This window comes from Columba livia, chromosome 9, assembly GCF_036013475.1.
Source record: "Columba livia isolate bColLiv1 breed racing homer chromosome 9, bColLiv1.pat.W.v2, whole genome shotgun sequence".
NCBI classification, from domain to species: domain Eukaryota; kingdom Metazoa; phylum Chordata; class Aves; order Columbiformes; family Columbidae; genus Columba; species Columba livia.
The window spans coordinates 1,528,594-1,546,054 of record NC_088610.1 but is presented as its reverse complement, the minus strand read 5'-3'; the positions used below and the strand labels follow the sequence as shown (position 1 = coordinate 1,546,054).

The 17,461-nt window shown below is 43.2% G+C and overlaps 1 protein-coding gene across 11 annotated transcripts in view; it reads left to right on the top strand.

Annotated features, from left to right (window-relative positions):
- VEPH1 (ventricular zone expressed PH domain containing 1) overlaps positions 1-17,461 on the top strand; it is an 85,505-nt gene that overhangs the window by 4,420 nt on the left and 63,624 nt on the right. For 2 of the 11 annotated variants that reach the window (XM_065073401.1, XM_065073402.1), the window contains exons 1-4: positions 4,474-5,077; positions 7,513-7,583; positions 13,187-13,447; positions 15,624-15,839. In XM_065073401.1, the coding sequence (XP_064929473.1) occupies positions 13,310-13,447; positions 15,624-15,839 (354 nt within the window). In that variant the 5' untranslated portion in view covers positions 4,474-5,077; positions 7,513-7,583; positions 13,187-13,309. Of the gene's footprint in view, positions 1-26; positions 130-192; positions 550-665; positions 729-800; positions 3,118-3,231; positions 3,399-3,462; positions 5,078-7,512; positions 7,584-10,390; positions 10,602-13,186; positions 13,448-15,623; positions 15,840-17,461 lie in introns of those variants that run through there. The other 9 variants (XM_065073392.1, XM_065073393.1, XM_065073396.1 and 6 more) reach the window with 9 other exon arrangements.

Genomic DNA, 17,461 nt, shown 5'->3' with positions numbered 1-17,461 from the left:
ATCCTGCTTTTCCTTCCTGCTTCTAGGACCCTTTTAAAGGCATCTGGCTCTTAACCAGGAGCACCTCTGGGAACAGTCCCCTGTGGTCAGGCAGTTCTGCGTGGGAGCAGCTGCTTTTGCTCTCCTAGGGTAAGTTTTCTTCCACTCTTGAGGGATGCGATACAAGGGTTACTTGGGCTGTTGTCAATAGTTTAATTAATTTGCCCTGGCTAGCCTTTAAAATACTTTTGCTTAAGCCAAGGGCAGATTTCAACCCATTCGGGTATTACAAAGTGGGAAAAATGTACAGAAATCCAAGTGAAAAATCCAGCGGAATGGTTAAAGTGCTCCTCAACCTGCAGAGCTTGTAACTCCGGTGGCACCAATCCAGCGCTCCGTGTGCTGCTTGGTACGGTATAGGAAAACTCAGCAGTGGAGCTATGCAGCTCAATTAGCACAGCTCATCAACTACGCAGCTCAATTAAGGAAGCCCTGTACGAGGGGAACAGAGTGAATGGAAATGGGTGCCTGAAGTAATAAAAGATGCAATTCCATTGGAAAATGATGCAGGTGAGTAATAAAAATATTACCCGAGATGCAAAATGTGAATGTGAGAGTGTCTGTGCATGTATGTGGATATGTAAAAAAAGAATTTGGGTGTGTTTGCAGTTTTTTCATCCCAGCAGGGGAGGCTGTGGAGCGTCTGAAGTGCTATTAGATGGACCAGCAGTGAGACTTATTTGTTGCCTGTGAGTATTTTGGAGTTGTCTCCAGAACAGCAGTGGCCACAAAGAAATGAGTAGGCAAACTTTTTCTACATTTCTGATATACTTTATCAACGAGCTAGCACCTAGATGCGCAGCAGATGTTGTCTTTTGTGATGCAGATGAGCCTTTTGGAGCAGTGCAGCTGCTAATGAGCTCTGTGTATTGTTACAAGATAGGGCTGCCAGGCAATAACCACCTACACACCCAACTAACGAACCCCACGGTGCTGAGGCAGGATCTAGATCCTCTGAGACAATGGGTCAAATCATATAGTTTTTAATTTTAATTCGGGGAAAACCTCTTTTAATTTCAACAGGAGCTTTGACTTTGCCTGGTACACAGGATTTGCCCTTTAGAAATAAACAACTATTCTAAAAGTGTCAAACAAGATTGCTGTGCTTTGCCAGTAATTGATGTGGAGTGTAAGCAATGCTTACTCAAAAAAAAAATAGGATAGTTAGAAAATAGCTTTAGTAATTAACATGGAATTTGATAGAAATATTAGGTGGACATCTAACATTTATTTGGCAGGACGGTTTACAGTCGTGAATAATCCAATTAATGAATGAAACAATGTGAGTACGCTAAATATTGGGCTGCTGCTGGTCAAATGCATGGCCCAGAAATCCTTCTTGTTACCTGGTCCATGTAGAAACCAAAGATGGCGTTACAAACATCTGTGTTGTTATCCACTTTTTTCTTTGGGACAGGACATGGGCATAAGGTAACTTGAGGAAATACCCACCGGGAGCACAACCGACTATAAATCCTTGTAATGCCAATAAGAGTCTTTTCATTAACTTCAGAAGGTCTGTTATTTTTGGAGTGAAATATTTCATCCTCATAGCAATGGAAACACCAGGATGTGTTATCTGAAGGAAAAATAAAATCTAATTGGTTCTTTCCTGTTATGGTAGAGAAAACATTGAATCCACCGCTACAGTTCCTGGACAAAATTCCTGATAGGTATGTGGATTAGTGAACTATATGGCGTGTGATGGGTAAAGAACTTGCTTACAAGGGAAACGTTTTCATGGTTCTCAAGGTATTTGTACCCTCACCGATTCCATCAGAATCTGAGGAATGTTGCCACATTTTAAAAATATGTGAGGGTTAGAGGAACGTTGATCAGTGTCTTGCTTGGCAAGAGTTTGAGAGGCCTGAGCACGTGTCTGTAAAGGACAATGTGTGGTGCCCCATCCTGTGCCAAATCTGCAGCGCAGAACACAGTCTGGCCATGTGAACTTGTTATTTCTCTCAACGTAGACTTTAACTTCAAAATGCAATAATTATTCAAACATGTAAACCGTTCGGAGGTGCGATGTGTGATTTCTACACTGTTCTCCTTGGTTTTCCATGGCTGACTCTTGGCGTACAACAGATTTTTTGGCATTGAGACAGACTGCAGGGGCAGAAACCTGTTTTCTCCATTAGCCTTTTATGTCAGGTAGGGGGTTGGATTTTTATGAATACCCTAAATTAAAGAGACTCCAGCCTGACTGCAAAATTAATAGAGCTATCAAAAACCCCACTGTCATTATACAACAATTGTTAATTATTTACAAGCAAACTTCTGCAAGAACCATATTGTTGCTGTCAGCATTGTCATTATTAAAATAAAAATGCTTTGTCTGGGTGGAAGATAACATGACTCATTTAGGCTAAATGCAATGACTACGGAATATTCTGTTTCTCTTCACTAATTAATCAGAGAGACAACAATAGCATGTCTCTTGCCTAACGAGATGCTTATTTTTAAAGTCGAACAAAATAAATATTTTCAGGGCTTTGTTTAAAAAGGACATAAGTTCATTGCGGCTATCACAATAAAAATTAAAACCAAGTTGTTTTTTCCTAGGATGGCAAAATCCTTTTTCATAAAGTAAATTCTCCTTTTGTGATAGTGAACTGTATGTGAAAATCTTTTTGCTTTATTATCACAATATCTTGGTTTGCCTTATTGTTTACTGTGCACATTATATGCTTTGGAGTTTTGAGTTGCTCAAGTGCTCTCTGATTTAATTTGCCTTTCCAAGCGTATCCTGGTCCAGTGGTAATTTCTTGGTGCTCTGTGTAGTTGATTATGGTTTTTATAAACAGCAAGAGGAAAGCTGGAGAACTTTTAAGACGACAGCAGTGGGCGGTTTGAATCGGTGTTCCTGCTGTGTCCATCTTGCATTAGCTCAGGTTTTGTTGTGTTAGCGACATTAATGGTGTACAGCCATGAATCCATCAATGAAAAAGCAGAATAATTAAGGTCTGGCCATGTCAGGGCTGTGAAGGGTGACACAAAGCTCTGCAAGGAGCGCACGGATCGGAAGGGATCGAACTGCCCGGCTTGGAAAGGGCCACGTCACTGTCTCTCTCCACGGTAATGCCATCAGTCATCTTTTCCAAGCTTGTTTGGATCTCTTACCTGATCCTTACTTTGTTACCTTATATTCCCCAGCATGATGTCTGTCTTGGTTTTCCTTTCTGACTGTAGAGTCGATTTGGAGATGTTCTGTGTGGGGACCTCTCTCTGCTCTCCGCCTCGTGACACGTTGTCCAAGAGCCATCGCTGCTCTTATCCTTTCAGCATAGATACCAGCAAAGCTTTTCCGTGTAAATCTTCTGAGGACTGTCATTAGCTACAACTGTAGTTGCGTTTGAGTAAGTACAAAACCAGCTTCTGGTTCAGATTTTCCTTCTACATGAAAAGTTAAGATAGTCAGACCCTGGGGGAGAATGTTACTTGGCTGTTAGAAGTCAAAAGTAGACTTGCAGTGAGTGAAGGAATCAGCCTCTTAATTCCTACTGTACAATGACTTAAGAAGGTGTTGGATGCAGAAGTAAAATCCTTGTTTATGCTCTCCCAGTTATACCATGCTGCCTTTTGAAACTTTTTTAAAACAATTTTGAGAGTGAGAGTATGTTCTGTTAACAGCTTGCAAGTTTATTACAGTATTGTAGAGGTAGGAGACAAGCAAGCTGTGTTCTTCGTGTACGTACTAAGTTAAAAGAAAGACGCAGAGAACACACAATTGCATTTTATTTAAAAAAAAACACCAACGACAACTTTCTTAACATCATTGAAAGTGTGTGTTCACCCACTGTTAATTCTATGTTTGGTTGTAGAGGCCATGGTGGAATGAACACCAGCAAAACAAGCTGCTGGCAGGATTTACCATCAAATTGAGGACTCGTATGGTTGAATGTGTATTCTATGGAAGAGATTTTTTTATTTTAAACTGTCTAATTTATAAATCCTTTCTGTATTGCAAAAGGACAAAAGCCCTAACAAGAATGGTACAAAAATGCCTCCTCATTATCTTTGGACAAACAGTCTTTCTTTTCTTCCAGCAGCTGGCTGAGTGTGCTTGACCTTGCGCTTTGCTCTTCTGAGACTTGGTTCATTTGCTATTAATTTGGCCGTTATTAGAAAAATGTCAGTGCTGGGACAGTCCCAGCGTGGGTTTCTCCTGTGCGCTCCCAGGGCAGGAGGACGTAGCTGCTATCAGTACCATCGAGATCCTTCGGGCAGGTTTTAGTTACGGTTGATTTGTTGGGAATCTGGAATTTATTTGTTAAAGGAAAGTTAAGGGGAAAAGCACACAGACGTGCTTAATGTGGAAGGAAAGTGTGTTCAGCTTGCGCGCAGAACGCTGCTGGAATGGTTTGGAAATCCTCTCTCCCCTGCGGCTGCCAAGCTCTGGAGGTGTTGAGGTAGGTCCTGGTTCCACCTGGGCAGTCAGGCTTTCTTAGGCCTGGCTGAAGCTGTGCTCAGATGCAGAGGGTGCCAGCTGAAAGGATTCATTTCCTCCAGTGTCCTGCTCTTTTCCAATTTTTCTTGTGGCTCGTGTTCCTCCAAAGGCACTGAAAGGGTCCAGCCTTCTCACCAACTTCTGAGAAGAGGCCCCATAAGTAATATTAACTTCTGCAATTTCCTCGTTACTCTTAAGCAAGTTATTAATTAACTGAATGTAACCACCGGCTGTTGATAAATCCTTTTAACTAATTCAAATTCCATATCAAGCTCGGCGTGTTTTCGCTCAAGCTGCTGCCCAAGTTAAGCCTTGTGAAGAATTAGTTCTGAGTCGGTTTTGAGTGCCGGAGTTGGGGGAAATGCGGAGAAGATATTTGTTTGCTTAATTCCACATGACAACTCCAGGGTAACTGAATAGACTGTACGGTCGGTTTGACGAGGCTGCACACGGAGCCGGCAGCTTCGCATTCCGGAGACCGGGGGATGGAGAGCACTGACAACTGCGATGGATTTTATCGGAACGTCTCTAAAGAGCGGCACTTGGCCTTCAATTATTAATGTTTTTCAGAGGTTTCTCTTCTGAGAGGTATGAATAACTAGCTTAAATATGCATTCTTGTAACATTTTCAATGATGAATAAATTACTGCGTGGAAAGGAGTAGCAGATCCAAATATTAAATAATGGACGAGGTTTTTAAGAGTGTAGGAAATGCAGACTTTAATCGTGTGACTGTTTTTTCTGTGAATGCGGGGACTGTGGTCATTACATGTATAACTATTACAGTAATGTTTGTGAAAAACATTTTAAGTGAGCTTGAAGTGCCACAGAAAGAAAATGTGGTGGCTTGAGAGGCACTTTGTGCCTGGTGCTGTAGAATTATTGCCTTACCTTAGGGGAACATGCTGGCTGGGAAACGTGTTGGCTCTATTCAAACACGTGCTGGTGAGGAATTGGGGTGGGTTGTTGGGTACCTGGGAGGACCCATAGGACATGTGGGGATCGTTCAGTGGCTGCTGTTCAAGAGACTTCGCGGGACAGTGACTTGGAATTGATTTATCGCTCTGAACCAATGTTCACTTCCAGAGTGGCATTCTTAGACACCTTACCCTGTAGTCTCTCTGAATGCTCTGCTCTGTTTAGTCTCTCACTCTCTTTGTACAGAAATATTTATTTATATACTTCATAAAATTTGATAACAAGTCCTTTTTCTATAACATCACTACAGGGCTGAAAATCTATCACAGATATGAAATCTTCTTAAGCAACACTTGAAAATGCCCAGGGTTTGGCAGCATCACCGTGACACTGAGTGTATTGGTATTTGTTATATGAAGCAATTTATTCCATATTAGCAGTGTATTGTTTATTTTAGCATAATATTTTAATGTCATGAAGATATTTAGCAATGGAGTTGTTACAAATCTGCCTTACTGATGTTAAAAAGTGCTTTCTTATCAAGTGTTATGTATAGCAGTGCTGTGTTCCAAAACAGCGGTCAAATGTAGACATTTGTGATTTCTTTTATATTGAAAACAGTAGAAAACTGTCTTGAGAGCACATAGGTATCAAGTAGATGTATAAAAAAATTAGTCAAGTTATAAACTGTTTGCAAAAGTAGCATTTAGCAAGTTTATAAGAACATCCTTACCGCTTTGCATCAATTGGGCTCTGCCTGGCTTGCCCAGCCAAAGTTAATGGGGAAATGTGTGAAACCTGGTTCACTTAAAGCAGCGTCTGACCTGTACAATGTATGGGTTACACCAGTTTATCACAGGGGAGAATATTTACACGCTGGTTTACATGTTTAGGAAGAAATTCCTTCAAGCTGCGGATGGCCCTGCCATTCTGGGAGAAGAGACCCATCTTCCGAGGCCATATCATTCCTTGGATTGTTTTGCAGCTCCTGCAATAAGAATTACTGTTCCTTGTAAGAACTGGATGTTGAGAGCAAGTCAGTTCACAGTTCCCAGGATGCAGCAAGATGTTTCATTAGCAAAAAACCCCTGTTTTTAACCCTAGCCTAATTAGTAGACTTCATAATTTATTGTTTCATCATCCGGTCCAGCTCAGCATCCATGGGATTTGTGGACGACATGAAGTGTGGAAACCTGTCCTGACAGAAAAAAACCAGCAAGGCTTGTAGGAAACAATGGTTGTCTTGTGGGAAGAGTTTAAATATATGCAGCTGATCCCATGGGAACTGCTGTAGTCTATTCACCCTGTGTGAAAATGATGCTCTTTCAATATAATCTTTAATCCTTTTCTTTCACTGAAAAATGTGAGAACTTTATTTAAAAGTTTAGAGTGCTCTGTTTTAGTGAGTAAATGCTTTCCAAACATAAAAATAAATCAAATCATTAGTGTGGGTGGGGGAGGGGGAGGGGAAGGTCCTCTGAAATATCTCGCAATATTCTGTCCATAAATTGTGTATGTGAATGTTCTTGGAGAGGTTTCAGGCTGAAAATAACTGGGAAATGTGTCCAGGCTTTCTTTTTTTCCTGGAGAAAAGAAACATCATGTGGAGAAAGAAACACCCAGCAGCCTTGGAGATATTATGAACTTCTGTAATGGTTTGAGACGTATTTTTTCTGATTCCACAAACCAGATTTTTCCTGCGAGATGGGGGAGAAGGATTGCAAGAGAAGGGAATCCTATCATATGCCCAGAGTAAAAGTTTGCTTTGAAGATGATCCTAATTTTCCTCCTATTCATGGAAAAGGGAAATAAAACTAAACGTACAGTTGCTGAAAACGTTTGTTCCCACCCCCAGAGAGAATGGAAATCTAAACCTCGCTTTGTTCAATCCGTGCACATGTGAATAAAATCCCAAACTCCTGCAGGGTTTTGTAGAGCTGCTGTCCTGTTGGTTTGTTACAGGACCATGTCCCAAATATTAAACCCTTGGTGCAGTACACAGCCGTATTCCTGGAGGCACCACCCGATACGTATTTTATAGTCTGCACGCAGAGTGCTGAAAAGGCAAAGAGTTACTAATACTGTTTTCTTTTGCTTTCCTATAGCGTCTTTCATCCAAGGCATCTGAAGCACTTCATAGACTCCAGTGTGTTAAGCATGGCAACATGTCTGCAAGGTAAGGAACTGGTTTTCTTTTGTTCTATTCTCTTTTATAGATATAGTCAAGGCGTAGGTCTGTGATGTGCCCAGGATTGCCGTGGTAAAGCAAGACCTCTGGCCTCCCAGTCCTTTAACACAAGTCTTTCCACTTAAGGGGAAGTCTCAGATCACCTTCTTCTCCTGCATAATTTACCCGATGCTTAAATCTAAGTTACTTTTTTGAGCCAGGCGCTCAGTTTATACCTTTTAGGTTTTTTTCTTTAATATTTCAGGCCACAAACATTACCTTTTGTTTATCAAAGAGCTTTGGCACCTGTGGCAGCTTGGTCCCCTGGTCCAGAACAAGAAGCATCAGCTGGAGGTGCCGTTGCATCCTTTAGGAGAACCACGCGTGGTGCCCGCGGCAGCCGGAGCGTTACAGAGCAGAACGGGCTCGGGACAGTTCACTTAGGAGATTGGCCCAACGCGATAGCAAGGTTTTGTTAATTACCTCTCGCTTTGCAGCAAGCAAATTGGAAGATACCGTGGGGTTCACTTCATGTGAACTCCAGGTGGTCTGTGTTTCCTAAAATTCCTTAAATGTAATGAAGGTTTGCCTGATTTATGCTGCTTAGCGTGGAACTAGATGAACAGTATTGCCCGGTTCTTTGGAGGTTGCCCTTTAGTTTTCAGTGGGATAGCACCAGTTGGTAAAATCAAGTAACCACACTTTCATTTCAAGCCTTTTGAAAGTTAAGGAAATTATTCAATTTCTTGCAGAATTTTCTTCTCTGTAAATTTAAAAATTCTTATCCTCTCCTATCATCTTTGATTTAAAAGATACTTTTGGTTTTTTTTGTCCTTCTAATGTCATTCTGCAGAATCGGAGTTCCTGATAAAACCGTAAGACTCTTTGAGCTCAAAGTTCAATTGGCTTTTGGATGCCCTTAGGTCCAACTGCCCTTTTACATGGAATTTTTCTTGTTAATCTTCTATTATTGGGGGAATTATTTTGCAAACAGACCAATTCAATTGCTTCCAGCTCCGAAACCTGTCAGGCTACCTTTTATTCTGATCGCTTCTGATAAGGAGCTTTGGTAAGAACGCTGTGCCTCCAAGGAGACTCACCTTGGAGGGGAACAGCTTCAAGGTCCCTGGGAATGTAGGGGCCTTTCAGCTCCTCATGAAAAGGGAAAACTAGGTGTTGAAAATGAGAATCAAAACTTTGAGTTAGACATGGGACTGCGCTGTGAACCGGTGGAAATGCCGGTGTTTGAGCTGGGTCTTTTTTTCCCCTGCATAACAATGACTTGGAGTTTGTTCCAAGAGCGTGAGTCGCTGCTTTGCTCCCGCGTTTTGGCCGTGGGAGGGGATGGATCCCTATGGGGAACCCCCCAGAACACTGTGGTCGTGGGCAGCCACGCAGGATGCAGGAGCTTTGGCAAGACCCTTTGCCTCTTTTCCATCGCTTGTGTGCATGGGACACAAATGTCGTGGGACAGATCGGTGTCTGATCTGGCAGATTCGGTGTCTCTGTCCTGTGGGTGAGGTGGAGTCAAGATGAGGTGCGAGTACGCGGCTGAGGAAAACATGCAGGCCGACTCAATGTGAGTGATAAAGCATTGTTCAACTTTATTGCCCGAGATAGCGTGTATTTATACTAAATACCATAATTATGCATACTTGTCTCTATCTAATAGGCTAAGCACTAAAAGGTTACATTTACTTACTCCACCTACTTGGGTTTAGCTAGCTATGCGCATCCCACATTCTTCTGACTCTTATCTCTTCAAGGATATCCTGACCCTGCCTTAGTCAGTACTTTTTCATTCCCCCCTTTCCCATGGCCTAATAGACAACCTAACTAAGGCCTACTTATGTCAACTAAAATGGGCTCTGCTCGTACAGTTGCTCGGTGGACTCATGTCCACGCTTCTTGAGCCAATCCCTGACAATGAGGGAACGCCTTGGCAACCAGAATCTGAAGCAATTTGATCATCCAACCTGACCCTTTATAAAAATAGGAAAACTTTAGAAGGCACATGCATTATACTGTTCCTTTTCCTCAGTGCCATCGCCCTATCAGTAGGAAACGGTACAATTTTGTAGCAAGAAAGGAGGTGCTTAAAGGACAATTCTCTCCTTTTAAAACCTGTGTGAGAAAAGTATTTTCAGCACTGTTACATAATGCAAGTATTAAGGTCTGCTATAAGTCCATTTCAAGAGCTTTTGGGAAGTAAATGTTTTTCTGTGTTGTGCTTATGTTGTCTGTAAAACAGAAATTAGGTGTCTGCTCATCGGATGCAGAACAGGAGCTTTCTGAGAAACTCCTGCAGCAGCACATCAAGTGTTGTTTGCAAAAGGGCGAGAAGGGGCTGCTGGGTTTCAATGCAGCCGATCAAAGGCAGGGTTCAAATGCATCTTCCTTCCTAGAGCATTTTTCTAAATTACAAGTGCAGATTTTCTTGTGCTGCTTATGGGAGTCATGTTAAAAGCCAAAGCAAACTTCAGATCCTCTTTTGTATTTATGTCAAGTGTTCCAGAATGTTATTATAGCATTTCTTCCTTTGGACAGAAAATCTCTTCTGTAGCAAGTTCACTTGTTCTTTTTCTTTCAAACACTGTGAGCTAACCGAGGGTTGTTTTTCTCTTACCTTCCTCCCAGGGAAGGATAACTTTCCACTAACACAGAGAGTTCTGTTTTCTCTATTAAAAACAACAGCCCTCAAGCGGAGTGGGCTTTGTATTTTGTCCTGGAAACAGAGCGTTGCATTCAGAGATAAGGCCCCTCTGCATTTAGGTTCTCCCAGTCACCTGACGGAGCCATTGGGAACTTTTAGGCTGCTTTAGTCTGCATTCCTGAAATGCCTCGCTGCTGGCACTGGGATTAACAGCTTCAGGTTCACTGCCTGCCACCCGGTTCCGCGGCTCTCGGTGCCCTCGGACGCTGCCGGGGTGGCAGGGGAGCGAAGGGACCGCTCGGGCTTTGTGTCCGAGAACGTGAGCGTTGCACCTGTGAGCACCGTTGGGGATGGTGTTGTGGAACCGTGGCCAGGTAAAACAAAAACATAATTTGAAAAATCACTTTGTGTCTGGCGCGTTTTGAAGTTGTGTGTTTGAATTTGAGAATTGTGAGTATGATGGGCCCGATCTCCTCTTTGCTCGCTCCGTGACCTTCAGTTCGGTGACTGGTGCTTTGTGCCATAGTGATTGTCAGGAGGGTCTGGCCTGTTGTGTGTCAGGGTTTGCAATCTTATTAGCTTATTATTCTATCCTGTTGCAAATAATCGAAGTCCTGTGTAATTATATTGATAGATGCGGGAAAATAAAAAATGCTTCATGATCAGGCTTATGGCGATCAAGCGCAAGGTGCTGTCTATGCTGTTTAAAATATTGTTTCCTTGAGTTATTTCCAGAAGGTTTTTAGTGGTTTGCATTGGTTTTGACATTTTGCATTTTTTTTTTTTTTCTGAAAAATAGCATGAAATAGAGGGATTAAGGGTACTCTGTATCTCACATAATTAATATAACGGATCTACTTTGTGACAGTGTGGTTGGTTCATCGGCTCGGGAGCGGAGCTGGCTGTGAGTCCACACGGGCCGTCGGGCAGATGTGCTGCATCTCCTGCCCTCACAACCAGGAAATATTCTGCAGCGAGTGAATGAGTGAAGGCAGAAGGAAGATTTTCCTTTGTGACCTAATGTTTTTATTTTAATACACGTTCTCGTCCTGGGTCCATCTCACGCAATCCCATGCGGAAAATGTGGCGATGTCTGAATCCTTGATCTGTCCCACTTACCCGGCTTCTTCCTCACTATGTCTGGGTAACAAAGAGCCTATTTTTTTATCAGATTCCCTTTTTTCCTATATTTTACTTCAGCTAATATATGTCAGATATCTGACATGTCTCTTCCCTCTGTATAAAGCTACAGGGAAATGTTACTGATTGTCAATGCAGACTGATCATTGAAGTAATGTGCACGAAGGCAGACTGATCCCGTTCTGGCAACTGCTTTTCTATTGCATAACATTTGAGGCTAACTCAGGCTCCTGAATCAATAAGTATCATATTTGGTGCATGCTTACCTTAACGTCGGAATTCGGTCAGCTAGGTAGTCTGTTGTATTCCTACAATAAGCTGAAACTTTGTTTAGATTGTTAGATGCCTAAATGTAAAGGACATACGCATATACACATGTATTATATGGGTGTCCTTTACATTTAGGTGTGTTTACTGCAATTCAGAAGACATTTTCTTTCACATATATATTGCTGGTGTGGAAGGTGTTGGTGTTGAAGCAGTGGGCAGGATTGCTTGTGTACTGAGAGGCCACCACACACGCCATTAAAGTTAAAGGGAGCCTGAGGTGACGGTTGAGCAGAGCTTGTTTGAGGTGAGGTCCTTGAGCTGTGCAGTGACTTTTGGGGGCAAAGAGACATTCCCATTTGTAGTCTCTCCTTCTGTGTGTGTCTGAGCTTACTCTTTGTGTCCCCTTAGGCTGGCAGAAGCTCCTGAGCAGTGTGGGTGCTGGGGAATGTCCTCTGTGCGGTTCAAGCCTTTCTCAGTAGGGTCTCGAAGAGGAGGCTCTTCCACCACCCCATGTCCCTCGCAGCTCTGCCCCGAGTGCGCTTTGAGGTGCTCTTTGGGGCTCAGAAATTAGTGCTGTTCTGTATTTGTCGTCATGAATAGTGTTGGTGGGAAAGGATGGAAGGAGTGTGGTACAACAGGAGCTGGGCAGGAGGGATGGCCCTTGCCCTGGTTCTGCTGGTAGGGCCATCACAGAAGCTCTTGGAAGGCTCCAGGACAGACATTTTCTGCCTGCATGGATTTATACTTGCCTTGGTGAAGTCCAGGCGGGGTGTCCAAGGCCCGTGGGATGTTCTGGGCCTGAAGGGCCCTGTGCTGTTGGTCCCTTCCTCGTGTGCGCTGAGGTTGGCCGTGAAAATCTTCATTTCAACAGTGTACGAGCAGAGGGACCCATCAGCACAAGGCAGGTCCTGGCAGTCTTGGAGTAACAAATAGCACTTCTGAGGTGCGCAAAAAACAAACTTCTCCTGTTACGAAGGCAAATGTCTCTTTTAAACACCAGATATTTGGGGCACAAGTGCGGGACTCTCTTCTTTCACGCTTGTGTGTGGTGCTGAGCCCCGCTTGGCTCAGCTTGGATTAAATTGCCTGGCCAAGGAGAAGTGCACAGTGTCAGCTCAGCCAAGTGTTTGTTTTGCATGAGTTGAAAAGACCACAGGGGTCATTTTGGCAACAAAACTGACTATTTTTCTAAACAAATATCATTAGCTTCTCATTCTTGCTAATAGTGTGTTTGTGTGGAGTACAGACACAACTCAAAAAACAAACAAAGCGGCTTCACCCGCTGCCTCTAACTCTGCTCCTGACCAGAGAAAAGTGGTTTGTAATCCTTATCACTTAGTCCAGTCACCATCCAGCACAGGTGTATGCATGGAAATCACAAAAACTTGATTTTCTTTATTAAAAGTTATGGATTGTTTAGCTAATTTTAAGCTACTTAGTGTTGGAGTGCAAAAGGTCCTTCAACGTGCAGGTCGTGGTACGTGCTTAAGCGCATCCCTGGATGTGACATAACACAGTATTTCCTAATTATTTTTTATTTCCTTTTTAGATGGGGGCCAAGGAAGTCCTGCAATATTTATTCTTCACGTTAAACTGATGGCTGGTCCACAGGATCGTCTCCATTCCGTCCTGGTGTGAGCAGCTCCCGCCGTGGTGTGGCAGGAACACAGCCATGCATCAGCTCTTCGCGCTGGTTTTGGCACAGAAGGACCTTTCCCGCGCAGGGGATCTTTTTTCCTTAGAGGACGCTGAAATCGAAGGAAGCCTCTCAGAAGCTCTCGAACAAATAAGAATAATTAGTTCGTCTGCGGTAAGTGAAATGCTGTCCTCAACAGTTTTTTATGAGAAATTTAATTTGATTAAGACAGGGACGTACACAATTTAATTTTCTAAAAAACCTCAAGAATGCCAAGCAAAGTGTAAGGTTTAAAAGTGTGGTATCCAAATCCAGTTGTTACTAACTGGATTTCCCTTAAAGATATTGCAAAGTTAATCTTCATAATATTTTTCATTAAATACTTATTTAAGGCCTATTAGAGATTAACAGGAGGTTACAGGTACACTGTATGAGTAGCGTGGATTCTGTTTGCAGCAGGAAGTGTTCTGAATGATGGCAGGCTCACTGATTTGGGTAAAGACTTTAAAAGTGTTATCACAATAAAAAAGCTCTTTATCTTTCCTGCTGAAGGGAAGAGAAGATCTTTTTTGAGCCTCAAGATATTTGATTAGCAACACGTACATGTTCTCACAGCTGCACTTCTATGGCCCTTCATATAGCAGGTAATTTCAGAAATCAGTTTTGACAATGTGCAAAGCTCTGACTCTCAGAGCATTGATCACGGCGCTGCTGGTCGCAACAGGAACCGGCTCATCCATCAGCCGCCGTGCGCCACCTCTGCCGTCGCTTCTTTGACAGCAGTTACATCTGCACAATTTCTAGAACGTTAAGCAAGTTATTTTGACCATTGCCTCTGCTGCTTGTGAGCTACTTCAACTCATCTAACTGCAGATTAGCCAGAATCTCACACAAATTACCCCAATGTACTTTTTTGAGATAAAATGCCTGGATTTGCTACAGAACGTTTTTACAAGCGTCCGAGCGGCTGTTCCCACGAGAGGGCTCTGGAGATCAGGATCTGCTCCAGCGCTGCCCTGTTCCACTCTCTGAGCACTCAGGCTTTGGGATCTGGTTTTGCCCAAACATGTGGAGTTTCACAGCGATGTGGCCGGGATGGCTCTGCTCTCTGTGCCCCCACAGCCGGCGACAGCAGCTCTCACCAGGGCTTTGCTCTTGTGCCGTCCCAGCAGCGTTAACTTCTTTACCTCTATCGGTAGGCAACGTTATACAGAAGAAAAAAGGTGATTTTTTTTTTTTTTCTTCATAAGTGCATGGATTTTTCTGTCACGCCAGCTGTGAATAAAGGCAGAAAATTGCTTTGAAACAGACCCAAACGTTGTGGATTGTGCGTGTGAAACGCTGCCGTCCCCGCTGCAGCGCGGGGTCCCCAGAGCTGCCTCTGCAGCTGCGTGTCTGCAAACAGTGCTGGACTGGGTGCCAGCCCTTCCCAAATGTGTGTGCTCTATCTGACAAAACCAGGGAGTTTTGATTAATACTTCAGTCAGTCTTTCACCTTCATTACTTTTCAGGGCAGAGCAGCATAGGTTAGACTGAGGGACAGTTGTGTGTTTTAAGTCTTTCAGTTATTGTGAAGCTCTGCTGTTTCATATCCACGTGGCATCAGTGTCACTAATTACAGAGGATTACAGGATTTTGTGATAAAGCCTGTTTAATTAACTTTTTTTCATGTTACATTGATACTAATTGAAACTAAGTGAGTTTACACCGGGGACTTGACGTCATGTGAAATATTTGGGATCCTGCATTTCATAGAATTATAGAATCATAGAATGATTTGGGTTGGAAGGGACTTTAATTTGGCTGTGTATGTTGTGGATATAGCAGTTGCAGTTTCTGGTTTAGGATGGTTATGGCAGAAGTGGCCTGTGCAAGTGGCTGCAGTCTTATTCCAGAAGGCTGTGCTGCAAGATAGACTACCGAAAATAAATTGATAGAATAATCCATGAGGGACTACCGAAAAGATATCGATAGAATAATCCGTGAGGGACTACCGAAAAGATATCGATAGAATAATCCGTGAGGGACTACCGAAAAGATATCGATAGAATAATCCATGAGGGACTACCGAAAAGATATCGATAGAAGAATCCGTGATAGATAGGCTACTGAAAATAAATCGACAGAATAATCTATACCTTTACAATAATGGGAATTAGGACCTAAGACAGTGAATTGTGTATGGGATGACTAATTTTTGTGTTTATTTACACTAAACATCTGTTGTAAAGGTGGAAGTGAGGAAATGGACACTGGACATTGACAAAAACTCCACCTCTTCAGGTTAATTTTGTGGGGGCCTTGAGAAGGGCGGGTGTTCACTGGCAAAATGTCTTTTGGTCTGAGCCAGGACTACCAGACGAACGACAACGACCAGGCGGTGGTGGAGATCTGCGTGACCCGCATCACCGCGGCCATCCGGGAGAACGCGTCCATCGAGCGGCATGGCAGGGCGCTCGTGGCGCTCTGGGAGTCCTGCCTGGAGCACAACCTGCAGCCCTCGGGCCGAGACGAGGACACGCCACACGCCAAAATCGCCTCGGATATCATGAGCTGCATCTTGCAGGTGAGACTGAGCTGATTTGAGGCAATGTCACATGTCCCTTGGCTATTCAGCTTTATATTTTAAAATGCAGAATCCCAGAATGTCAGGAATTGGCAGGGCCCTGGCAAGCTCATCCAGTGCAATCCCCCCATGGAGCAGGAACACCCAGATGAGGTTACACAGGAAGGTGTCCAGGCGGGTTGGAATGTCTGCACAGAAGGAGACTCCACAACCCCCCTGGGCAGCCTGGGCCAGGCTCTGCCACCCTCACCAGGAACAAGTTTCTTCTCATATTTAAATGGAACCTTTTGTGTTCCAGTTTGTACCCAGTTGTGCTTTTGCAATTGTGCTTTGTTTTCTGAGGGTCCGCGGGAGCGATTGCATTTGTTTAAAACCCAAGGATATGACCCCGATCGTTACTGTATGTGGTTACATGCATACAGCATCTGTTGCAGTGAATCAAAAGTTTTGGCAGCTTCCTTATCTTTAGAAGTGTCTTGACTGCTTACTGACAGAATTCATTACCTTAATGCTCCATTAATTCAAAGTATTCACATTTTATGTAAGTATTAAAGTGGGAGGCACAGAACTATAATTTTCTGTGGTTACAGAAAGATTCATTTGAAAGCACTTAATATCAAGGAAGAGGTTATTCTTTGGGATCGTTCTGGAAAGCAGCAGAATGCCAAAGAGATATTAATGGCATGATATTAGGCCATTAGATATCCTGTCAGTAAGGAGGATCTCCCTTAACGTGTTGATTGTGAGAGCTGTCCCATGGAAGGCGCTGCTTAGCCCCTTGTAGGATATATTGTTCCATAGACTTACTGAGATTCCTCGTCCAGTTTGGCTGAAAGTCCAAAAATAAAAAGCTTCAGACATAATACCATCAATGCTGAATTCGCTTCAATAACGTTTTACTTTATGGTCCTAGAGTACGGTCAGTTCTGTTTACTCTGAAGACTCACAAAAAAGTGAATTACAGCAAAATGTTAAAAGAAGCCAGGTTGTTGTTGGCTTTGCTTGGGAAGCGCAGAGGTTTATTCTAGGCAGGTGTTTGGTCAAGACTGTGGGTGAGGCTTAGCGAGATTCCTGCTGCGCCAGCGTCCCGAGCCCCGAACCGTGAGCAGGGCAGAGCTAAACCTCTCCAGACCAGAGACCCTACGTTGTAAAATCGTATTTTGTCTTTGTGGTGCTTTAGAAGTCATATTTTATGAGAATACTAAAGTATGCAATGGTTTGTCTAAACCTTCAGCTCGTGCTGTGTGCCCAAGTCAGGCAAGCTCATATCTAAATGTTTTATGGTTTGCACTGTGGTGCCGATCGCTTCAAGAAAGGAGTTAATTGAAACTTAATGAGAAAGTTATAAAAGTGCGTTTGCTGCTCCCTGAAATAGAGCTATTATCTGTAAGTTCCTTCGCATAAAAAGAAGAAAGGAGGCATAGAATGAGGTTTTACACAGTACGTGAGGGATAGTTGAAGTAGTAATGAATATCTGACAGCTGGGTTGGATCTCGCAGCGTGTTTCTGTTGCTATTAACAGCAGGGAGGTCCCCTGGGTCTGCAAACATCGCTGTATCATATTATCGAAATCTGGTTTTCATTGTCACCTTCACATTTTCATAAATGTGCATTCGTGCCCT